The 25,044-nt window shown below is 43.3% G+C and overlaps 2 protein-coding genes across 5 annotated transcripts in view; both read left to right on the forward strand.

Moving 5' to 3' along the window:
* Nucleotides 1-25,044, forward strand: part of WNT7A (Wnt family member 7A) — a 204,354-nt gene that overhangs the window by 57,253 nt on the left and 122,057 nt on the right. The window lies entirely within an intron of this gene.
* Nucleotides 1,045-23,067, forward strand: PTPDC1 (protein tyrosine phosphatase domain containing 1). Of its 4 annotated transcripts, XM_079316888.1 has the most exons (11): nucleotides 1,045-1,095; nucleotides 13,247-13,339; nucleotides 15,959-16,130; nucleotides 16,822-16,902; nucleotides 16,976-17,019; nucleotides 17,125-17,243; nucleotides 17,992-18,129; nucleotides 18,781-19,985; nucleotides 20,687-20,872; nucleotides 21,600-21,710; nucleotides 22,492-23,067. In XM_079316888.1, the coding sequence occupies exons 5-11, from the start codon at nucleotides 17,009-17,011 to the stop codon at nucleotides 22,606-22,608; spliced, it is 1,887 nt and encodes a 628-aa protein (XP_079173014.1). In that variant the 5' UTR covers nucleotides 1,045-1,095; nucleotides 13,247-13,339; nucleotides 15,959-16,130; nucleotides 16,822-16,902; nucleotides 16,976-17,008; the 3' UTR covers nucleotides 22,609-23,067. The 4 variants fall into 4 exon arrangements, with proteins under 4 accessions (XP_079173014.1, XP_079173013.1, XP_079173012.1 ...); XM_079316887.1 differs by lacking the exon at nucleotides 16,976-17,019 and having other exon boundaries at nucleotides 1,045-1,100; XM_079316886.1 differs by lacking the exon at nucleotides 16,976-17,019 and having other exon boundaries at nucleotides 1,051-1,095.

The following is a 25,044-nucleotide window of genomic DNA, read 5'->3' on the forward strand; positions in this document are numbered from 1 at the left end:
CTAGGGACACTAATTCTAGGTGTAAATGTACTAATGTGGCTAATGAGACAGACAAAGAACACTGCCAAAAATATGCGAGTACCTTGAAAACCACAACTTAGACTTCCCAAGCGTATTTCCAGGCTCTCCAAGAACACCCTGCTGACCCTCAGACAGATGTTCCAGCCCAGCTCACTGATGTGTGCAGAGGTTTATAGCTCTCACTCCTCCTTTAATCAGCGACTGTATATTCAACTCCAGTATTAAAATAAACCATTACGAACCTATTCTGCTCTGCATCCAAGACCTAAATGCCTTTCGTGACTATCAAAAAACTTCAGCTAAGCCTCTCAAAGCCCTGATTGATGTCAGTGTGGCATCTCCTCCATAAAATCCCTACGGAGTTGTAACATATGGATGGTGCAGGGGGATGAAGCTGAAGCCTTCGGGGTGTCAGTGCGACCACTCCTCCACCTGTAGGCACCATTCACCTGGAAAACATGGTCATTTGGACATTTTCAGTTAAATTCCCGACCTTTGACCACTAAAACCCAATGGCCCACGATTAAATACTAAACTGTGTCAGTAAAACAGCACGAAAATACAATCACACCCAAACACAGACACGCAAACACACACAGACTCACACTCCTGCCCCAGACCCTCAGCTGCCGCTCTCTTTCCCCGATCCCGCCTCGCCCGAATCCGCTCCCAGCCCTCCCCGGCATCCCTCTCCTGCTTCCCGTGTTCCTGCTTTCCTCCATCCGCATGCGCGCTCCCCGCACCCCGCCTTTCCCGATCCTGATCCCGTACGTCCCGGTCTAGCTTTTTCCAGATCCCGCTGTTCCCGTTCCTGATCCTGCTGTTCCCGTTCCTGATCCCGCTGTTCCCAATCCTGCCGTTCCCGATCCCGCTGTTCCCGATCCCAATCCCGCTGTTCCTCATCCCGCCGTTCCCGATCCCGCCGTTCCCGATCCCAATCCCGCTGTTCCTGATCCCGCTGTTCCCGCTCCCGATCCCGCCGTTCCCGGTCCCGCCTCCCCTGGCCCCGGTCCCTCCCCGCGCATGCGCAGCGGGCGGGGCGGTGCCGGCGGAGCGGCGCGAGCGGCCCTGCAGGTGAGGTGGGTCCGCGCTCCCGCCCCGCCCCTCACAGGGCCTGGAGCCCTCACAGCCCCCCGAGCCCCTCAGAGCCCTTCACAGCGCTCCGAGCCCCTCACATTTCCCCGGACCCCTCACAGCCTCTCACAGCCCCCCGAGCCCCTCACAGCCCCTCACAGCGCCTCACAGCTTCTTGAGTCCCTCACAGCCCCTCACAGAGCCCCGAGCCCCTCACAGTTCCCCGAACCCCTCATAGCCCCTTACAGCCCCCCGAGCTCCTCAGAGCCCTTCACAGCGCTCCGAGCCCCTCACATTTCCCCGGACCCCTCACAGCCTCTCACAGCCCCCCGAGCCCCTCAGAGCCCTTCACAGCGCTCCGAGCCCCTCACATTTCCCCGGACCCCTCACAGCCTCTCACAGCCCCTCACAGCGCCTCACAGCTTCTTGAGTCCCTCACAGCCCCTCACAGAGCACCGAGCCCCTCACAGTTCCCCGAACCCCTCACAGCTCCCCGAACCCCTCATAGCCCCTTACAGCCCCCCGAGCTCCTCATACCGCCCGGTGCCCCTCACAGTTCCCCGAGCCCCTCAGAGCCCTTCACAGAGCCCTGTGTCCCTCACAGCCCCCCAAACCCCTTACAGCCCCTGAACGCCTCACAGCCCCTCACAGCTCCCTGAGTCCCTCACAGCCCCTCACAGCTCCTCACAGCTCCCTGAGTCCCTCACAGCCCCTCACAGCCCCTCACAGCTCCTCACAGCTCCCTGAGTCCCTCACAGCCCCTCACAGCCCCTCACAGCTCCTCACAGCTCCCTGAGTCCCTCACAGCCCCTCACAGCCCCTCACAGCTCCTCACAGCTCCCTGAGTCCCTCACAGCCCCTCACAGCCCCTCACAGCTCCTCACAGCTCCCTGAGTCCCTCACAGCCCCTCACAGCGCCCCGAGCCCCTCACAGCCCCTCACAGCGCCCCGAGCCCCTCACAGCCCCTCACAGCTTCCTGAGTCCCTCACAGCCCCCCGAACCCCTCACAGCCCCTCACAGCGCCCCGAGCCCTTCTCAGCGCCCCGAGCCCCTCACAGCGCCCCAAACGCTCCATAGCGCCCGGAGCGTTCACAGCACCACTCACAGCGCTCAGCCCCGCCGAGCACACGGGGCTGACGGGCAGCCCTACACGCGGCCCGGCCCCTCCGTCTAGGATTGAGACCCCGCCGCGGCCCCGCATAGCTCTCCGGGCTCCTCCGGACGCCCCCGGGCCGTGCCCGGCATCGGCTGTGCCCGAGAACTGCCTGTAGTCCGCTGGGGGATGTGCAGTGACGCAGCCCCTCTACCACCCGCTACTGAGTAGTCACAGAACCGAATCACAGCAGCCCAGGCTGGTCTGGGGTTGAAGGGAATTTAAAGTGCATCCCCTGCCACCCCCTGCCATGGGCAGGGACAGCTTCCACTGTCCCAGGATGCTCCAAGCCCCAGTGTCCAGCCTGGCCTTGGGCACTGCCAGGGATCCAGGGGCAGCCACCACCTGAATCACAGCCTGAAAATGCTTTTAGTATAATAAATGATCAGTATAGTTTTACTTTTGCAAAGGCCCACAGGTGTCAGGGAGAGAGAGGACCATGACAGGACAGCAGGGTAGCGCAATAGAAACTGATTTTTTCCTTCTCAGCAGGGTCTGCGTATTTCGTAGTGTTTGTACCCCTCCTCTAATCATCACTCAATCACCCTGAAAAACGCAGCTCAGTCAGTCCCACTTGAGGGATCTCAATGCATAGTCAATCCACACACTCAACAGTAACTTTTACATATAGCTATTACTGCTTTTGGCTACAGGGTGTCACTACACTCTTCAGTGGAATAACAAAAAGATTATCAGTTACCTGAAATATTAATAATCTAGACTTCCGTGTTTTCTCTTTGCACATATCTTTTGCTTTTGCTTTTCTCAGAGACATATTTTTAGGAGTCCTTCAGCCCACTGAGCAACACTGAGCTCTACATCTGTGGAGGAATTAATCCCAAAATTATGTGTACAAAATAAATGTATTTGCAGTTTTGTGTTGCCTGAAAGCATTTTCAGGCTGTGATTCAGGTGGTGGCTGCCCCTGGATCCCTGGCAGTGCCCAAGGCCAGGTTGGACACTGGGGCTTGGAGCATCCTGGGACAGTGGAAGGTGTCCCTGCCATTGCAGGGATGGCACTGGATGGGCTTTGAGGTCTCTCCAACTTAAACCATTCTGGGATTCTGTGACTTCTCCATCTCTTGTTTCCACCAGTAGTTTATGTGAGCCATAGAGAGTGTCTGCATGTCTAAGGCAAGATGGAATGAGAGAGAGAGACAGTCTGCAGGGCCAGCTGCTGTGAGAGTGTCACCTCAGATATAAATAGCAATGTAATCTTCTCTCGTGATGCACTTGCTTGGCTGGACATGTAAACTGACCTGAAAAACATTTCTTCCACATATTTGAGTAAATATTTCACTTCATTGTAAATCCATTTATACCATTATGACTATTTTATTTTTTGTAATAGCAGTAAAATTGTAAGTGAGAGGAGTTGTCTGGGAACTGGGAAATCTGACATGGAGAAGGTAGTTGTCTCATAAATCAGAGCTTTCCTGTTTCTAGCTAGATCTAGTTTAAGTAGTTCCACACTGTTTTCCTAGGTGTGTAGTCACCTTTTGCATTGTAAATCCATTGAATGACCTTGTACATTGAATAACACCTTGTACAATTCTTCAGTTTTGGAGCTGTCATTTGAATTAGAATTTTCATACTCCTCTGCTGCCTTTACCCATAATTTCACTACATTTTGTTCTTTTTTGGCAATTTTAGGTAACAGTGGAACCAACAGGAAAAGAGAGACTGTCAGAAGTAGAGATGATGAAAGGGGACAGGGATCACAGGTGGGCTTCTGCTGTGGGATCTCATTAAGCAGCTAAATGTATACATTTCTCACAACTTTAACACTGCTGGTAAAGTTGAGGTCTGCTGAAGGCTTTGACTCTGCTTTTGTGATTGATTTGTGGTGGTACAGCCATATGATGAATGGGCAAAAATTATATCTGTATATATATATAAATATATATAATATCTAAAAGCTGAACGTAAAGTCTTTAATAACATGTTCTTAAAGTTGTAAAGTTACACAAATCTAAAGTCTCCCCTGCAGTGCTTCAATACAGGCTGAAAAGAAAGCAACATAAATTGGTTTTTATGATCCAAACTATGAGAAGAGCAAAAAGCAAAAGGAGAAGCTGGAAATGCCCAAAGCCAGCTAGGAGTCCAAACACACAGTTTGTATTAAATGAAAATGAATCTTAGGTTTCAGTCAGCTTTAAGTTTTAGGATAATGTGATGTTTGGATTCTCTCTATGTACCACTGAAAACACTGCAGTGTAGGCAGTGGTCAGACATTCTAATGAGGCAATTTAGATACTTTTCTACCTGCCTAATCTGATAAACCTGTATCTAAGGTCACGGGACAGGTGGATTTGCTACATCTGATGTGAAGTAGCCATGAGGCAGCTCCTGCAGTGCAAGAGAAATAAGCTGCCAGAAGGCTGGTGATCCTGTTCTACTTACCTAAAACCCTTGTTAGTATCTTTAAATGGCAATCATAATTCAGCAGGATTTTCCAGAGGACTTGGGATTCTTCATTTTGTTGAAACAGAAAAATGCCAAGCCTAGTGACATGAAGATTGCTAGTTTAGTGATTAGCATCCCACCTACTCTGTGTATTCTTTTGTTGGAAATGGCAAATTATTTCAGCCTGTTGGTTAATTCTGCCAAAAAGTCGCCCTCAGCTAGCACAAAGCTAACTTGTCTTGACTCAAATTCAGTGACATAGCCTGTTTGAACAAACATGTTGGGCACTGATGCCTGGAATTAGCTAAACTCTGCAGAGCACTAGAAGAAACTTGTTCCTCAGTTGAACAATGTGTCATTAATACCAAGGAGTACAAATGTAGGAACAGATAAAGGGACAGCCAGCAAAGCTCTGACACTTACAAGTGCATATAGCAAAGCAGAGGCTGTTGCACCAGGAATCCAAACTCTCTGAGGATTAACCCCCCTCTAGAATCAAATAGGTAAATAGTGTTATATTACCCACATGGAAATAAAGTGGGTTTGTCAGTGACAGCTTCTCAAACATTCAGAACTTTCCCCAAATAATATGCTTATATTAAGAATTTAATTAATATTTATTAGTTATCTGAAGCTGCTCTTTGTTCTTTAGTCAACTAAAATGATGCCAGCTTCCTCCAGTTCCTCCTACAAAATGTTTTGCCAGATGCTCCATTCGTTAACACATTTTTGTGTGCTGACACTTGGAAAAATACATGTGTCCCTTTACTCATAACTCACAGATTCAGATTTCTAGAGCCACTTCTGTAGTGAGTGAACAATGTGAAACCAAGGAGTGCTGCTGTGGGGCTGTTCCTGCTGTGTGAATTGACCCAGACAAGTAACCAAGGGCAACCATATATTTCATTCTAGTTGACCTCCGATTCTTTCTATCCCAATGTATTGCATTTCCAATACAGATTGCTGCTGAAGGTCTGTCATTCCCAGGAAGTTAGCACTGTTCTGCTGGGGCTCTGCTCTCACCAACACACCAGTGAGTGTGTCAGTGTGCCTGCCCCCTTGGCCCTGGACACCAGCTGGTGGCACTGGACACCAGCTCTTGGCATCCAGGAAACACACATGGATCCATTTTTGGACATTCTGAACCCCTCAATTGCAGCTGCAGGCTGGGGAAGCCGTAGCTGCTTGGCCCCTTTGAGATTGAAACTTCTACCAGCACACTAAAGAAAGGTGTACAAAAGAGGGTTTTAGGCTCCACAATCTGTTAAGATTTTTAAGTAGCCAAGGTAGCTTAGTGGCTTTTCCCAAATTGTGTACAAATCTTTTGAAGTCCCATTTTTATTTCTTTTTTTTCCCCCCACAGACTTACAATTGCAGAACGGTTTGGTTTGGGTTTTAATTTTAGGGATACTTTGTTTCTAAATAATTGGGAGGTATTTTAAATTAATCCCTAGCTTCATGAATGGTAGGGATTTTTTAATAAGACATGAAGGGAAGAGATAAGAACAGATAAAAGCCCATTTTTTTTTTGTCAGCTGATATTTAGTGCTTGAAATTGATTTGGAGATAAGATCTATTTGTAGGATAGAAAAAGATAATGTATACTATTTTATTTACATTTTTAATTTATCTAGTATTTATCAACAAAATATTTGAGTTTTAGTTGATTCCACTTTTAGTTGATTACAGTTGATTATATTTCTATGTACTTAGTTTTGTTATGGTTTTGAGATATTATTTTTAATGCAGTTAATTTATACTCACTAAAAATACTTCAGTGACATTCTGTGCTTTTACTGTATAAGAAAAAAAAAGTTATGTGCAGATAACAATGATAAACCCAGATTACAATGGAACATTTATAACTAATTCTCTTTTCATAGCATTTCAAAATCAATGTATCAGACACAGACAAATAAATAGCTATTTACTTTTTGCTAATAGGAAATGAGGTGAACAGGAAGAGCAGAGCTGGGAGATTCAGTTATTAGAACATCAGGCTGGTGCGGCCTGTTTGCCTCAATCCCTTTAAAGGCCGGGCAGACGCAGAAAGCAGTTTAGGGATGATTATCTGCATAGCCCCCGAGGCACTCCCCACACAGTTTAGGTTAAGAAAAGATCGCTGCTGGCTCCTCCCAGATTACCATCCCGATCCCATTAGCCACAGGAAACACCAGGGGAATTCATTCAGCTTCTCCTCTGTAAAACGTGACTCCCCTGCAGTGTGTTTCTTGTGGCTGATACTGCAGCAATGAAGGGATCAGCACTCACTCATTCATTTTGCAGGGTAACAGGTAAGGTGTTAGACTGAAATTACTAAAACTATTAAAACTCATGTAAATTTGCTATGGTTTAAAACTCATGTAAATTTGCTATGGTTTTGACTGTATTAGATTAAAAAATAATTCCTCTAATAGAGATAATTTTTGAAGTTGCACTTCTGAGTGCTGTCAGAATGCTCTCAGTTACTGACAGTATTTAATTCTTCTGTACGTAGTCAGTGTGACGAGTCTGAGAGTCTCTTTGTAAACATGATGTTCATGATCAAGGTCTCAGAGCCACCATTTTTGTTTGCAGAACAGTTAATATATTCACTTTACGCCATCTCCTTGATGAGTCTCTCTAGTAATTACTGCCTGCCAGCCTGTTCAAGGTAGTTTAAAATACATTCTGTTAACTCTTAGGTTAGCACTGCCACAGAAAGAGGTGATTTAAATAACAAGGCTCAAGTCAATTGAGAGACTTGTCCATCAGTTTAGCTTGACTTCAAATTCTTGCTATTTTTGTCAAAAAATCGATGAATAGCAAACACTGAATCACCAAACTAGCACCTACTTAATCTTTTAATGAATTATATTCTTGTCTCTTTTGTACACAAAAGCAGTTAGAGTCCTCTGTAAATATCAAAGTTGATGATGAAATGACATTCACCCTTTACTAAGACAGGTGAGGAGTATTTTTTTCATAAAGAGGGTAAAAGACATGTAGAAATAACAAATATGTTCTGCTTGTGGTTGCAGTGGAACCCCTGGAGTTTCCCAGCAGCTGTAGTATCATTCTGCTGTGTAAATAGTGTATAACTGAACTATATGAAAATTTGTTTACATTTTTACCTAGTCTTCTCTCTGCCCTTTATCCATGTGTTCATTTGCTTTTCCAGTATTCTGGAGTTTGCTTTCAGGTAGTAAACATTTCAAATTTTAAATAATATAGCTTTTTAAACACCTTGGGAATTGAGGTGTGTGCCTGATGACAGATGTATGCTCAGTGCTAAAATTGCTTTCCAGACCATGGTTAAATTGTAGCTCAAGCATTCATGACCTATCTGTTCCCAGTGAGCTTTTTCACTGGTATAGGCATTAGAACAACAACCTTTGCATCTTGTTTCACTAATCATAGTAATCAGGTTTAGCAAAACCCCCCCAGTTATAATTTTTACAAACTTTTAGAAATGCTTTGTTATTCCAGGCAATGTTAAAATTAGATACTCTGTGGTAATTTAAAACACAATTTCATTTACCAGTGCTTCCTGTACCAGTGACTAACCATGTCTCAGCCAATTTAGAAGATTTTTTGCTGGAAACTCTCATAATCTGCCAATCTTAAAGCATCAGATTCAAAGCCTGAACTGAGAGATGAAGTTATAATTTAGTAGCTCTTAACTACTTCATTAAATATACCCAGTTCTCACTACACTATCCTATTTTTACTTAGTCTTAATCATTAAAGTTATCTTTAGTTGTCTGCCTAAACATCTCCATTAGTGCGGTTTACAGGATTTTGCATTTTGACAATGAAACTTTTATCCCGCCTGGTTTTATATTTAGACATTCTGTTGACTTCTGTGGGACTGCTCACACAAGCAAAGCTTCTCAAGTACTTGCTGAATTAGGCCACAGGAAATTTTAGAGGTGTCAGCCAAGTGCTCAGGTAGTAAGCTACCCTCACCCCTACCTGCTGTAAGCTGACTATATTCCTTTAAAAAATTGGCTGCTAGGTAGTTATTTACATGACTGCAACAGGGAGAGAGCAAATTCACTTTAGAAGACAAGAAAACAGTAGGAATAACCTCTGAATTTCATGTGACAGGCCTAAGAATTAGCATTGCCTCTACTGTATGAATATATTTTGGGTTTTAAATAATTTTTTTTTCCCATATACTGATATTTTAAAATGGAAAACTTACCAAAAAATACAGGTAATCTTTTTAAGTGTGTGGTCTGCTGTGGCATCCTTGTTTACCAAAGCCACAGGAGTTAAAGATTTGGGCCCTCACTATTCATGGACAGGTGTACAGGGGCACAGCAGGAGCCTTACAATGGGATTACTGTCAGTGCTGGCAGCTACACTGCCCTAACTGGAATCCTTCCAGCTGGGAATGCAAGCTCTTCTCTCTGTTTGAAAACGTGTTCTAAAGTAAACGGTAGCAACTGCATTTATTAAATAACCATCCTCATTGCCAAGACAGAGCGAGACCAGCATCTTCTTGTCTCCTTACTTTTTGGCGGTATAATTGTTTCTTGGCTGTTGTAATAATGGACATTGCTCCTGTCATTTTAGTCTGGAGCAAAAATTCAACCCAGCCACTGGAAGCCACTGGTTTCCAGATCCTGAAATATCAGAAAGGAATGTTTTTTGTGACAAGACAGAATTGTTAATTTGCAGACCCCATTGCTGGTTTTCTGGTGTCCTGTAGACAGCTCCTGAGAGCCAGTGAGGGATGCTGCCTGTGGAAGGTGGCCTTTGGAAGGAGCATGGAACTGCTCCTTAGGATCCCTGAAGTCCAGCTGTCCTGCTGCCTGTGTGGCACCCTGCTGCTCCACTGTGACCTTACAAAGAGTAGTGCCTTTATTCCAGAGGAGATGGCCGTGGGCAAGAGGCTTCACTGCTGAGGGGAAGGTGGATGCATGGAGCAACCTCACCTGCTGCAGCACAAGGTGCCCACACTGCTTCCCCCGCAGGAAAGCCACCCCTGCATGTGTGCTGCAGTGAGTGGGACACGGCAGCTGTCGTGTTACCAAAAGCAACGTGAATCAAGTGCAAGAGGAGACAAAAATCCCTTTTGGTAGAAGTTGTTCAGCTCAAAACGGGGGAAAGAAAAGGCAACTCAAAACTGCTACCGACATGAAAGCACGGATCAAACCCACGCCTGGAGGAGACCTCCTGAAATATCCCGAGCACTTGGCATGGGGATTCCAAGAGATTCCTTGGGCAGGGTGGCCCTGCTCTTTCCTTCTGCCAGCCTACAGCTCAGGCACATTTCCCGGTGTTTGGTGTCAGGATGTTCCCAATCGCTGGATGGCACCGCTGCCTGTGCTGGAACAGAGACGGACTGCACCGCAGGAGGCACCAGGATAGAGACGGGACTGTACCGCAGGAGACACCGTTCCTGTCACTCGCTCAGGGAGCGGGACATAGACGGGACTGTACCGCAGGAGACACCGTTCCTGTCACTCGCTCAGGGAGCGGGACATAGACGGGACTGTAACGCAGGAGACACCGTTCCTGTCACTCGCTCAGGGAGCGGGACATAGACGGGACTGTACTGCAGGAGACACCGTTCCTGTCACTCGCTCAGGGAGCGGGACATAGACGGGACTGTACTGCAGGAGACACCGTTCCTGTCACTCGCTCAGGGAGCGGGACATAGACGGGACTGTACTGCAGGAGACACCGTTCCTGTCACTCGCTCAGGGAGCGGGATTAAGGGACAGCCTCTTTGCTGTCATGGCAATAGGAATGCACGGCAGAGATAATGCAGCAGAGCTGATTAAGGCGATATCGTGATTGCCCCAAGGTACGTGACTCGGATCCTCAGGTAGCTCATGGCACCGTGACCTGGAATAGCGCTCCCGGCTGTGCCTTCCACAACTAGGGAGCATTCACGGGATGAGCAAAACGCTGAAGAACGTCTTTAGAAACCAAGAATATCTGGTACAGAGGCGAAGCAGGAGACAGCTGCTGCTTTTACCTAAGCACTGGTTTTACTTCTAGCACCCCTTTTATTGGTGCAGGAACGTAATGCCCCTACAGGAACGTTAGCACTGACCTGTCCCAAATTACCACCTTACATCTGTGTGAAGGAGTGCAGTGTAATTCAGCAAAGTCATTAGTCACAATATTACTAACTTTTTTTCCCAGAAGTAAATATAGGGGAATGGGTCCCATTGATCGCACTGAGCTGTCAGTCAAGTTTAGCAAACTGAAAAGCACGCACAAAATATGCAAGTCAAGTGAGCAGCACAGGAATTAGGGATTTGGTGTATACATGAAATAAAATCAGTTAGACAGCAAAGAAACACAGAGCTCACCTCTGCCAGTTAGCAGAATCTTGCTAGTATTTTGTAATACTCTAGGTGTATTTTCTTCTGCATTAACCTCCATATCATCCCTTTCCAATTAAGAAAACTTGTTAGCATGATTCCTGCGTTTAAAAAAGGAAAATAATTTTAGATTATAGAAATATCCCTGATATTTCATCTCTTCTTTTTTATCACTTGACTACAAGGAAATAGGAGAACTAAATAGTCATAGTGGTGGTGATTCTGCTGTTAGTATGTCTTTTTAAACTGTTGTCTGGACAAGCTATTAAAAATTTTTAAGAGAGCTTTCTGAGAAATATAAACCAACAATTTTTGTTAATTCAGCATTATTAACTCTAAAAAAGAAAATCTGAGGATAAAATGAAGTTCTTTCTTTAGGTTCAAAGTTTCCTCTGATAATGGAAGCCATCACTTATTGATTTTGAAATCCATTGAAAAAAATAGAGGTTCTGGAGCTTCTCCAAATAGAAAGCAATTATATGAAGGTATTTTATTAAAGGATTGACTTTTCAGAATACAGAGTCAGATGGTCCAGTACCTGAGTAGAAACTGCTCCAGATACTATTTTTTTTTTTTAATTTAAGAATATTCTTAATTCATATTCTTCTTAATATACTTTCTTTAGAGATGCATTTCTGAGTATCTCTGAAGTTTCAGAAGGCTTTTTGGCTTTCATTGGCAAATGTAATTCTCATGTCTTTGACAGGGCTGGTGCAGCTCTGTGAAAGGGTTCTTAATGTGGATCTGTGATCTCTTCCCACCTGTCCTGGTTTGAAGGACAGGTGTCTGCCAATAAAGGCAGAGGCTCTCTTTGAAATGGAGAATGTAAAACCCCTCCCTCCAGCTTATTATAATTTTGAAATTAAGGGGCTCTCAGACAAAGATATGGGAATTAGAAATAACAGTTCTTTACTAGGAAAATTTAAATAGAAATACAGTATTACAAAGAACAATCCCAAAAACACTGACAGAGTCAGATTACAATCTGACACCCTGTCAGTCAGGGTGTTGGTAGTAGTCCCATTAAATGGTGGCTACGGTCCTCCCGCAGTGACAGATGTGGTTCAACTGAAGCAGTGATTCTGTAGAAGGTGCAGTTTCCTCTGAGGGCCCAGGGATGATGTGGAAAGGCCCAGTGTTCGTCTGGAATACAGTGCAAAGACAGATAATCTTGCTGTTCAAAATCTCAGTTTTTATCTAGGCAGGAAAGGTTTGGCTCCTCCCCCTGGCTGGACCATCTCCCAATGGGATGATGTAATTTCATCAGTCATACAGTGAGACTCAATGGCCCATTAGCAGATGATATCTTCCTGGAGGGAGGATGGGTTGTGGGAAAGATAAAGATGATTTCCCCACCTGGATTTAATGATGGCCCATTAGCGGATAGTATGTGTTATGGAGATTAGGAAATCACTGCCCTACCTGGCTGCAACCAACGGTGATAGAATACACATTCCTGGCCACATCAACCCAATACACCACCATTAAGCATCTTGAAAAGAACAGAGCTGCACTGGGTGACTTTGTGGAATAAACTCCATTAGCATTGTTGGAAGAATAATTTATTCAAGTATGTAGTAGATAATGTAATATCTGAATGAATAAATGAATGAATACATTTTATTTAAATATTTACTACAAAAATAATTATGCAGAATTAGAGATAAAACCCTGTATATGCTGCTGAATCCTAATATTGGTTTTGCAGACTTGGGAACCCAAGGTTTGCCTATTTAACAAAGTTTCTATAGTTAATGATGGCAGCAGAGATATGCTTAGTTTGGTATAAAAAATGCTCTTTTTTTGTTATGCTTGCAGCTATTTTCCTATAGAGACAAGAGAAAGAGAAGGGTGATCTTATACTGAGTAAGAATTTCCACTCAAGAGCTATATAAAGGATTTATTTAAACATCACAGTGTTTGATTACTGTGTTTGTACTTGTTTTATCTTTCTGTCAGATAGAAGGTCTTTAAAGCAGGACCTATCTTGTATTAGAAATAACAGTAAAGAAAAAAATCTGTTTCTGCCTGGAGAGAGTCCTGGGTTCAGTTTTCTTGTTAGAGGAGAATCATCACAGATGCGACTCAAAACCCCAAGAGTGCAGGGAAGAAAGCAGCAAGGAGCTGTGGATTGGAAACAATCAAGTACCAGCCCATGCCTGACTGCCCAAACCTTCAACGACTCCATAACCAGGAGCACATGGCTTTATGCTGCTGTTTTGGAGATTCTGTTGTAGGTTTTCAGTGAATATTTAATTGTTTTTACAGGTACTGCAATTGCTGCAGGAGTTTTGCTGCAAAATGAGCAACCATACTCCTCGCTGATAGAGAGCAGTGTGTATCTGGCAAATATGAGTTCAGGTAAGAATTCGCCTCTGATGTGTCATTCATAATAAATGCTTAGTACAGTTCTGGAAGAAAACCCCACAGACTTGAAAAAAAAAAAAAAAGCCAGAAATTTTATCCATGTTTACAAACTTAAAATGTCTCTAACAAAACCAAACTGCATTATTTCATCAACATATCATGGTGATCTGTTGATCTTTTTTGTAATTTTCATTGTATCAGATATTTTAATGGAAGAAACTATGCCATTTGTGTGTTGAGAAACTGCCTAGCTCTCTGAAAATACAAACCTGCCTATAACAAAACTCCCCTTTCTTATTATTTAAACTTTTACAGGATGCAATTCTTTCTTACCACTTTGGGTGAACGCTTGTGAACCTGCTAGATTCAGTAGGAAAATAATAATGTGCAGCATTTTATTTTCCTCACTTCTATTTCTGCTATCATTTGATATATACTGAATAATTTCTGGGAAGAGGAAGATAAAAATAATTAAATACAAGAAAGGAATATATTTAATTAGAAAACATTTTTCACATTTATTGGATATAGGTAGCACTTGAAATAGCCATTTTCATCTCCATTGTCTTCCACCCAATCCCCAAAATAAAAGCATATTTACATGTTTTCTCACCTGTTGATATCAACTCCACTGATGAATGAAGTGTCAAGGCTTTGAACATTTTCCTTTCCTCACATGATATCACTGCTGTTGTTTCAGGCCTGGTACCCACAGCAAACATTGCCATGTCTCTGTAAGTGCTGGGCAGCAGCAGTCAAAGTTCAGGCCCTCAGTTCCTGGTCAGTGTCTGGAAGAAGCAGATTTTTGCCTGGGGAATTTGTCCCAGAAGGGAATTTTCTCTTATGCAAATTCCTCTGTAAAAGTTACTGGTTTTATGGTATAAGAAACACATATGTATTTCAGGAAAATGCAATGGGATTAATTTGTTTATTGATAAAGTTAAAATGGATTTTCTTGATTTCCCTAGCCTTTGCCTTTCAGTGCAGTCTGATGCACTGAGATTGTGGTGACAGAGACTTTTGACATCACTATAATCCATTCTGCACACAGTTGCTTTTCCGAATGCTGCAATCTTTCTGGCCACCTCCTTCTCCTGCTCAGCACACTGGAAGCAAAGTGGGAGGCAATTTGCCATCTCATACCTACCTTCAGAAGCCCGAGGCACTCAGTTGATACACCTTCTCCTCCTCATGATCTGCTTTCTCTCAGGCTGTAGCGTTAACAGCTTTGCTTCATAAAAAAGCTGTGCCCTGAAAAAAAAAAACAAAACAAACAACCCCAGCCTTTTGTTTTGGATAACAAATTGTGTTTTGTTAGAAGATGTGAATGGTTCAGGCAAACAGTCTACAATTCATCATGTACTGAAGCATTTCAGCAGGAACACACTAATCCCAATCATTACACACTAATGATGCATTTTGGAGCAGCGAAGTGGAGGAGGAGAGGTGGCTGTGGAATGAAGAACCAAGAGGTGGGGGAGTATAATGTGCTTCCTTACAGATCTCTCAGGAGGCAGAGCCTCCAGCTACATTTTGATTGTTCTGTTGAATGGAGTATTTTGTGTCGTAGTGAGTTCTTTATGCCTATTATTGAGCAGGAAATAAATACTCCCATTGTTTATGGCACATATTTTGGTTGTTCCCAGCGCGTTTTGAAAATTACCTACTTGACATGCAACTATTTTCATCAAGCGGTGGAACAGTTTGTCCCGAGCAGACGTAATCCCTATGGAAAGGAGCATCCCGGGGCTGGCTGGCAGCAGCGCCTGCATCCTCCGTTACCATGGCGATAGCTCAGCCCCGGGGACCAGCTGCCGAGCGCGCTCGGGGATGCTGCGCTCCGCTCCCGCAACTTGAGCACCGAGCAACTTGCCCTGCGCTCAGAGCGCCTCGGGCAGCGGTGCCGGGCAGAGCTCGGGCCGCACAGCCATGCAGCCTTACCCCCGCAGGCGCTCGGCCGTCAGCATCTTTAGCCACTTCTTCCAGGGGCGGAGGCATTCCTCCTCCGACCCCCTTCTCCGCCTCAGCCAGCGGCGCCGCAGCTCCGTGGTGGAGCTGCTCTCCTCGTCCACACACCGGGTCATGGTGGCTCTGTCGTCGCTCAGCCCCGAGGAGCTGGATGCAACTTTTCCTGAAAAAAAAAGTAAAGTACTTGTCATTGAGACTGTTGGCTGTTCTGGGTATTTTCTCGGTATTACTATACTTTTGTTCTGTTAACTTTATTTTTTACGTGTGGAGTTTAATTTTCTTCCTGTCTTTTGTATTTTATATTTTGTTCACTGATTCCTTGTTCAGGTGTTAATACATGCTTTTTACTCTAACAGTTATAAACAACAGGTAAAACAGAAGCTCACATTCATGCATACTCCAAGGACATGGCTAACTATTTTAGATTTCAGGTTGAAGAGGACTGTGACTTTTTCTCAGCTGCAAACTGACTTCTAACTTCATCAGAAAAAACAACTGAGAGTAATGCAAGCAGTTTTCCCCCTCAGAACAATGCGCATGAAATACATATTGCACATATTGATTGTGTTTGTGAGCTCGCCGTGAGGCTGAACTGGTACTTTTGAGTGGGCTCCTGGCTAGTGTGGCTGTCTGCCTGTGTCGCAGGGAGCTCGAGGCGCCCCACGGCCAAGTACACGAAGGTGGGGGAGCGGCTGCGCCACATCATCCCCGGGCACATGCAGTGCTCCATGGCCTGCGGCGGCCGCGCCTGCAAGTACGAGAACCCCGCGCGCTGGGCTGAGCACGAGCAGGCTGTCAAGGGTCTCTACTCCTCCTGGTAAGCGCTCAACACGGCAAAATAGCTGGCCTCTCTGAAAAACAGCTGCCAAGTGTAAAACATAACGAGAGTTTCATCTACCTCGTGTAGTGGCTGTCATACACAGCTCAGGAAAGATAGTTAAAGGTTCCTGTTGACTTACAGTGGGTTTGGTTCAGATCCACAGGAATCAATACCTGTCTGTCATGTATTATAAAAAAGCTCTTCTGGGCTACTAAGCATTAGGATGCCAATGAATTAAACGTGTTAATAATAGAATTGAAAATTAAAATCATTTTCTGCGGATGAAATAATCTGGGCATGTGTTCAGAAGGGGGTTCATGTGCAGCAAGAGACTGTACCTTGACATTCTTACTGGGTTTTTTTTCTAACAGCAAATGCTTAAACAGCATTTAAAAAACTCAAAGGGACAAACAGGGATCTGGGTCCAGATTTCTATTCAAAGGAATTTTTACTTATGTCCTGGCATTTAAGCTGTTCCAGTAATTGTCTTTTAATTATGTTCTATCTGTATCAGTTTAATGAGATTTATCACTAACACTATGGCATAGTAAGATTTTTAAAACTAATTTCTAATTAATCACCAAGGTATTTATCTCTTTCTTCAATATAATGGTATTCTTATTTTGGAAGATTTGTACACAGAAAATTATTCATTATAGCATTATTACTTACTTTTCTAATTTCTCAGGATAACAGATAATATCCTGGCTATGGCTCGACCCTCAACAGAACTAATTGAAAAGTACAACATTATTGAGCAGTTTGAAAGGTAACAAATTCAGTCATTATTTATTGTTAGTATTACTGGTGTTATTCTTGACCCATTTTCTCTTTCAATGTAGATTTGGATTGTTGATAAAGATCCTTTCATTTTAATGCTCTACAGGTAAAGATTTATTCTCCACTAGGAATAAATGTGTGCTTCAGAAAATAAGAGATAATGAGATTTTGGCTGCCTGTAATACTTTGACTCATCTGTTTCTTCCCTAAGATGTGGCATAAAATCCATAATTAACCTTCAGCGTCCTGGGGAGCATGCGAGCTGTGGGAACCCCCTGGAGCAGGAGAGCGGCTTCACCTACCTTCCTGAAGCCTTTATGGAGGCTGGCAGTAAGTTCCCTCCTGCTGCTGTTCCTCTTTAATTATTGACTTTGGCATTTAAGGATATTTTTACTCGAATTCCTGTGAGTTAAATGCAGCTGTGTAGGAAACATTGCACAAAACGTGAAACCTGGCAAATACAATGTAACACAAATAACATATTTTTGAAGACTGTATTATGCAGAGAGACATGGAGGGTTTGTGTTTCTAAAGGAAGGACAACAGTTTTCTTTTTCTTCTTCGCTCACAAATATCTTAGCCATTAATGATATGTCAAATTCTGATACACTCATGTTTTCTTACCTAGACTATTAAAGGTTATTTCATGTGAGGACACTGCTCCTGAGAGTACTTTTGTATTTTCATGTTATGTTAAGAAGAGAGAAAGTGCCTCTCTGTAAGAAGCAGCTGCTGACTGAAGAAGTGCTTTTATTTCTGAAAAGAAAAAATTGCCCTCATTCTATATATAGCTGAGTAATTTTGCATGAATCACAGTTTGTTACACCTTTTACATTCTAGCTGAACTTGAGTTTGACAAATCTTCGCTAAAGCTGGCTTCATGTATCTATTAAGTTTCAATAGCAAGCATACACTGAAATGGGAAAAGAATCTCTTGCAAACAAGATGTAGTCAGATTTTAAACTCTATTATGCAATTTTAGTACTATAATTCTTATTAATAATCTCTCCTCTGCAAATAATACTACACCTTTCACATTTGGTGTGGCACAAAATCACTGTCTCTCTTTTTATTTCAGTTTATTTTTATAATTTTGGATGGAAGGATTATGGAGTGGCATCTCTCACGACTATCCTTGACATGGTAAAGGTGATGTCTTTTGCCCTGCAGGAGGGGAGGGTGGCTGTTCACTGCCATGCAGGACTCGGGAGAACAGGTATGTGCCCTGTGCAGGAACAGCACCAGGGTTCCTCCAGTAATACCAACCATCTCTAGTTATAAACAAGCAGGAACCGGGCTAGATTCTGTGTCATTGCAAGATGGGCCTTTATAAAATGGTTAAAAGTGCTAAACTGTTGTGTCCAAATGTCCTCAGTGGCTAGAGAAGATCAGTTTTAGTATAGTAAAACCAAAGACCTGTAAGGCTAGATTACATTCATTACATTCAAATGTGACAGCTGCTCTTGGAGGGGAAAAATTCCTCAGGTACACTTTCCTTGTCCAGTATTCATAATACATTCACAAACCTCCCACTCACTGTTGGATCAGGTAGATTTGGTGGAGCACCTAAAATTTCATTTGCTTCTTTCAAGTCCTTTTTGATTGTGCCCTTCTCATAGAAGCCCCCATTGCTCCCATGTTTGTGAATGGTGGAACTCTTGGAGAGGCTGTGGGGAGCTCCCAGTGCAGGGTAGTAAGCAGGGCTTCACTGTCTTGTGCTTCTTCACAGGCAATTGCATTTAAGTAACAGCATCATGTAGCAGAGGACGCTGTGTCTTCACCGATATTAACTTCTATCCTGTATTTCCATTGAGTATTTGTTTTAGTCTGACAGTTCCTTCAGTAATCCTGTCTTTGTATTTTCCAGGTGTTCTAATAGCTTGCTACTTAGTTTTTGCCACCAGAATGAGTGCTGACCAAGCGATTCTGTTTGTCAGAGCCAAAAGGCCCAATTCCATCCAGACACGGGGGCAGCTGCTGTGTGTCAGGGAGTTCTCCCAGTTCCTGGTCCCCCTCCGCAACGTCTTCGCGTGCTGCGAGCCCAAGGCACACCCGGTCACCCTGTCCCAGTACCTGATCCGCCAGAGGCACCTGCTCCATGGCTACGAGAGCAGGCACCTCAAGTACGTGCCAAAACTCATCCACCTGGTGTGCAAGCTGCTGCTGGACCTGGCTGAGAACAGACAGGTGGTAGAGGCAGAGCTGCTGGACATCCCGGACCTCTCAGCTGAGATTGAGAAGACCGTGTCCCAGCTGGAATCCACGGAGCTTGAGGGGGAGCTGGCCAGGCACGACAGCGACGCGTCAGACTTGTCTCACACCCATGCCTCTGCTCTTGACACCCAGGACTCACACTTCTCCCTGGGACACGAATGTGATTCCTTTTGTAAAAGAAGGAATGTCGAATGCCTTCAGCCTCTTACTCATCTGAGAAGGCGTCTGAGCTACAGTGAGTCAGACCTAAGGAGAGCTGAGTTTCTTTTAGAACAGGATGACACTGCCTGGACAGTGCCTGCTCAGATCTTAGCAAACAACAAAGCCAAGCAGAACAGTGAGGAGGAAAGTTCTGCCACAGGTGAGGCAAAGCCACAGCTGGAGTTAAACAAAGAAGCATTAGTGCATAACACGTGCATGTTCTGGAGTCAAGGGAGATTTAGTTTGGATGGACGAAGAGATGGCTCCTATAACAGAAGAAGCTCTACCAAAGAAGTCCAACGCAGCAGAACCTTTTCCTCAGGCCTTGCGTCCATCCACAATCCCAAGGAACCTGAGATGCCGAGGCACAGCTTTGCTAACAAGGCTACTCACAGGAAGGACTACAAGACCAATATATATGGCAGGAGAGTCAATCTCTCTGAGGACTCTGACTCTTCTTCTTCCTCTTCCAGAATGAACTTTTCCATTGGATATGAAAGCCAGGATAGTAGGGAGGTGTCAGAGACAATTCCACACATTGTTCTGCAGTCAGAATTAAGTTTGGAAGCCCGAAGAGTTTTGGCAGCCAAAGCACTTGCAGATATAAATGAATTTCTGGGAGAGGATGAAGTGAAGCAGAAGGTAGAAATGTGGCAGGTAATTTTTAACTCGATTCCATACTATGGGCTCTACATATTTCACCTCATTGACTTCCTGGAATGGCAAAAATGCCCCATGAAGCTTTGAAATGGCACATTGGGATAGCAGTTTATATGAGGTCTGGGGTCAGTTCTTTCACAGGCTGGCAAAATGCATCTACACATTCTGGTCTGTAGCAGGAGGTTCAGGTGGAGGTTCTGGGTATGTTCAGGTTCCTAACTGGGGGAAATGGATGCCATTATCTCTGGTTGTAATGTGGCTGCTGGTGGCACAGAAGTAGTACAGGTTTTAAGGGTTTGAGTTAGTTTTAATCAGTACTTTCTCAGAACTAATCAGAGGATTCGTGAGTAACAGGAAAAGAATTTAGTAGAAACTTAATTGCTTATCCTCAAACCCAAATCCTCTTAGCACCATTTGCTTTGAAGTTGGAATGTAAAGCTGGTTTATGTATTCCAGTGCAGTATTGGGAGATTCTCAGGTGCACTGCTGCTGTCATCTTCCTGTTTTAAAGAATCACTTGTATTACTGCTGATTAATGTTGATATCCTGAAAAAAATACAAATTTTTTTATAACTCTTAAGTTTTTTTTTTTGTTGGAACATAAGCAGCCACATACTGCTACAATCAAAGAGAATGTTGGCAAAGATAAATGGATGATGCATTTTCAGTTTTGTTTGGTTTTGGTTTTTTGTTTTAAGAAAGAACTGAATTCTCGAGATGGAGCTTGGGATAAAATCTGCACTGAGAGAGATCCTTTCATCCTCTGCCGCTTGATGTGGTCGTGGATAGAGCAGCTGAAAGAACCTATTATATCCAAAGATGATATTAACATGTTGGCAGAAAATTGCACAGAATCCCAGAATGCACTCCACTTGCTGAGAAAGGTACATATTGGATCTGGCAATTCATTTTTTAACTTTAGACAAGGGAATTGCATTTAAAAAGCCATTTCAGTCTCTTTAAAAATCAGAATGAGAATTCATTCTGCAATCAATTGTGTGAGTTTTCTGGATATCTCTGGATATCTTCTAGTCCAAGTGTCTAGCTCAAAACAGAATTACCTAGAGCAGGCTGCTTGTGAGATAGACACTCCAGCTCCTTAATTAAGCTGGAAATGGGATGGGAAGGAGCAGCCACAAAGATACATTCCTCCCTTCCTTCGTCCTTGCAAGCACTGCTCAGGTGCCTCTCTGCCAGCTTCCAGTGGTGATGGAGACTTGGAAGGACAAAGAGAGGTTAAAGGTGGGGAAAAGAGCCCTGAACATGCACAGCATTTTAGGCTGAAAAGATCAAATCTCAGCTTTCCTATGCTATTTGACAGGAAAGCTGCTGTTCTTGAGAGGATCTTGAAGTTCCCAGAAACTTCAAGGAATTCCTGGAGTAGTTTGTGGCACTAACGAGATAAGTTTTCCCATTGTGACTGAAATAATTATGCAGAGGCTCTTTAGGCTGGTGGGAATTCCCCACCAACTCCTGCTCAAGAAGGTTTCAGCACAGGAAGGTTAAACACCACAACCTGGTGTTTAAGCAGCAGTTAACAAAATCTGAGTGCTAAACTGCTTTTCATGGAAATATTTCTTCTAATGAGCTGCTGTTCGTTTTCTCCACCAGGAGCAGTGTCAGACCATCCTTTGTATTTTACACTGTGTGGTGAACCTGCAAGTGCTGCCAGCTGATGTGGAGGAGGCCTTACTTGCTCGTGCTATTAAAGCTTTCACTAAGGCAAGTAATCCCAAATAACTGTCCGTGATATTGTATTTACTTGGTTTAAATCATGAATCCATCAACAGAGCGAGGCTTCTGTGAGAAAAGCTACAGTAGTTCCTTCACACTTTAGTGTGAAGTTTATTTATTTCAGAGTTTACATTTTATAATAATCACATACATAAAGGGTTGGAAATATTCTCAACAAAATTAAATTCTGTCACTACAGCGTTAATCTGGGAGTCTCATTTTTTTCCTTCTGGACCAGTGCCAGTTCATGGACATCTTCAAATTAGGGAAAAGATAATTTTAAAGGGTGACACTGACTAATCGCTGGGAGTAGCTTACTAAAGGCTTTGGTACATTCTGTACCATGTAAAGTCTTTCCATCAGATTAAATAATTTTCTGAAATTACTGCAAGTCAGTTCTGTTCTAGGCCTGTACCACAGAATGTGAATAACTGCTTTGGACTCACTCAGTAACAATGATAGGTGAAGCTATTGCTCAGATTTCTTCTCAGATTCAGCTAATGAAATCTGAGCTTGAACAGAATGTTCACCATGCTGGTTCCTCATCTCTTGTAAATCTGCCTGTTAATCACCACATCTCTCCTTCTTCTGCTTTATTTTATGTCTAGTCAGCATAAAACTGAAAACACTAGCATTAAGCACTCCATCAAAACCACTTCTTTTCTTTGATAAATCTCAAAGCTTTTTAAAAAAATGTTTTGCATCTACTTTGCATTTTGCTGTATGGCATTGCTTTAACAACTGAACTGAAACTTCTCTCTTTTATTAGACAAGCTTCGATGATGAGAATGGGCCATATGTTTACAATACCTTGAAAACTGTATTTAAACAAGCACTGGAAGAAAAAAGGAAAAGGATTAAAGAAGGACAAGAGAATCCTTCTTGATTTCTACGCAGCTCTGCTGAAGCATTAGATGGGCCTACAAAATTATTTTGCATTTTCCAGCTACTGTATTTTGTGCTACTTGGCATGATCTACCTAACTTCAGGTCATAGAAGTTCTTGACAAATAGTTTTATTTTTTTAGAAGGAGTTTTAGTGGCAGTTGTTCAGTCTTCATAGTTTCAAAGAACAGTTCCATGTGACCATTCTCTGTAGTATTTGGTTTCAGGTACTGATTTTTTATCTTGTGAAGGGTTCTCCTGTTCTCAGATGTGTTTATTGATTTAGAAAGCTCTGTTATTGGCAAGAAACATTATTTTCAAGTCACACGATTGCCATAAGTTCAGTGCCATGATCCGCAAAGGTTTAATGGATTGAGTTAATATTTATGTATTACGTATGTTTACATTAATGGTATTTGATTTCACTTTGCAGAAAATAAATATTGACTGAACCTGTGAAACTGCTTTTGCTTTCAGAAATTTTGAAGTAAGACCAACAGTAATAATGGACAGATTGACAGATCTTGAGATCTGTTATTGTCAGCAGGCAATATTTTTCCTTCAGATCTCTTAAATAATTGTAGCCAAAGTGTTTCTAGAAGGTGTTGCAGTAGAGTAATGCAATGTACTGAGCAGTAGTCATCAAGTCCTAATTTACACTTTTTTGGCTAAGAAAGCTTCAAACTATTTTTATCAGAAAAGTGATTGAGGCATTTTAAGTGCTTTGAATAAATTATACTTTATTAGTTAAACTTCTATTGCTCTTAAGTGAAAAAACACTTCATCATGAAATCTTCATAAGGATATGATTCTGTCTCCATACTTACATCTAGCAAATAGTTGCATAAAGAAGTGTGATATAATAGTGCTAAAAAACCATTAATCAAAACCTTACTAGCTCCAATACACTTTGCAGAGGCATTTTTATCTAATTATACAGAAACAGTTGGGTCATCATCCTAACACAGTATTGGATTACAGCCTTAGGATCTGGACTGGAATGCCAGTTTGCATCCAGTTTGATGGATTTAAGTAGTTAAACAAGAATCTATCCTTTTCGGAAATTTATTCATTCATTTCTGTAAATGACTAACATTTAGAGTTCAAAATAGATCAGTGTGAAATACAGGTAATTTATACATGCCTCAACTGGATGATTTTATATCAAATTCAAATTAAAACAGCTACTTTGGCAGAATCATCCTAAGATAGGCACCCTTCAAAGTAAAATATCACATGTGAATCACAAAGACAAATTCAGCTTTGCAAAGAAGCAAGACAACACAAGAGGCAGTTCTGTGTTAGCATTAGCAGTCAGGCTAAATCAAATACCATCTTTTAATCTAGGACTGTACCTTCTTCAGTGCCTGCTCTGGTGCTCTGCCATCTCATACATCCAAGTGATTCACATACTGAAGCCCCGAGTTAGGTTTTTGCAGCATTTAAATGGGTGTGGTCATCACCAGTGCTGGGGATAAATTACTAGAGAACTGAAGAAAATACCTGCACCACCCCAGGCCCTTACAACTTGAATAGGCATATGAATTTTGAAAAGATGAGGACAAGGTAGCAGAGCAAATAAAACAATGTGAAAATCAGCTGAAAATAAAAGGAGAAAATGGTAAATTAGGAGGTTTATTTATCTTGGGTGCAAAGCAAAATCAAAAGCTCCCCAATGCCCAAAAGATTGGAAATGTGGAATGTAGTCCATAGAAGTGTCAGACCTCTGGATCCTTAAAACAATTTTATCATGGTGGAACAGTGGCAGCTTTAGCTGGTGCCTCTGGGGAACTCTGAACAAAGAAGCCCTGGACTTTTATACGCTCTCAGCAGAAGTGTGTGAGTATCCGGTCACTGGCTGGCACCACAGGTCCTCAGGCCCTCTGCTGAGCCGTCCCTCTCCTACAGGCAAGTTTAGTCTACCAAATCTGGCGTTTCTCTCTGATCGACAACTAGGACCACAAGAGCACATTGTCCTGAGGCTGTAAAAATGCCTATTCTTGTTGGAACATTCCTGTTGCGTGACAGCCCTGAAGGCAGAACGGGCACGTGTAGGGATGGAGCTCGTTACCCTGGTCCCAGCCGCACCGCACACATCAGAGCTGGGACACGGCCCGGCTCGGCCCCTCTGGGTGTCACAGACCGTCCTCAAGGAATACGTTAAAACACACGATTTAGTCTGGGATATTAGGTTGTTTCTTAAGTTAATATTTCTGTTAAGTTTTTTTTAGGTTAATATTTTAAAAGGCCTAAACAAGTCTCCAATGAATTGATTCCCTCCCTGGCACTTTCAGTTCCGCCCCCGAATGCTCCTCAGCGTTCACAGGGCAGTGGCAGGAGGCTGGTGCTCACCCGGAGCCCCGCTCTGTGGGGAGAGCGTGGCACAGAGCGAGCCTTCCCGCCGGGATGGCCGCAGGCCCGGGACAATGGGGCTCCCA

The sequence above is a fragment of the Erithacus rubecula genome (assembly GCF_903797595.1).
Source record: "Erithacus rubecula genome assembly, chromosome: 13".
In the NCBI taxonomy this organism is placed as follows: domain Eukaryota; kingdom Metazoa; phylum Chordata; class Aves; order Passeriformes; family Muscicapidae; genus Erithacus; species Erithacus rubecula.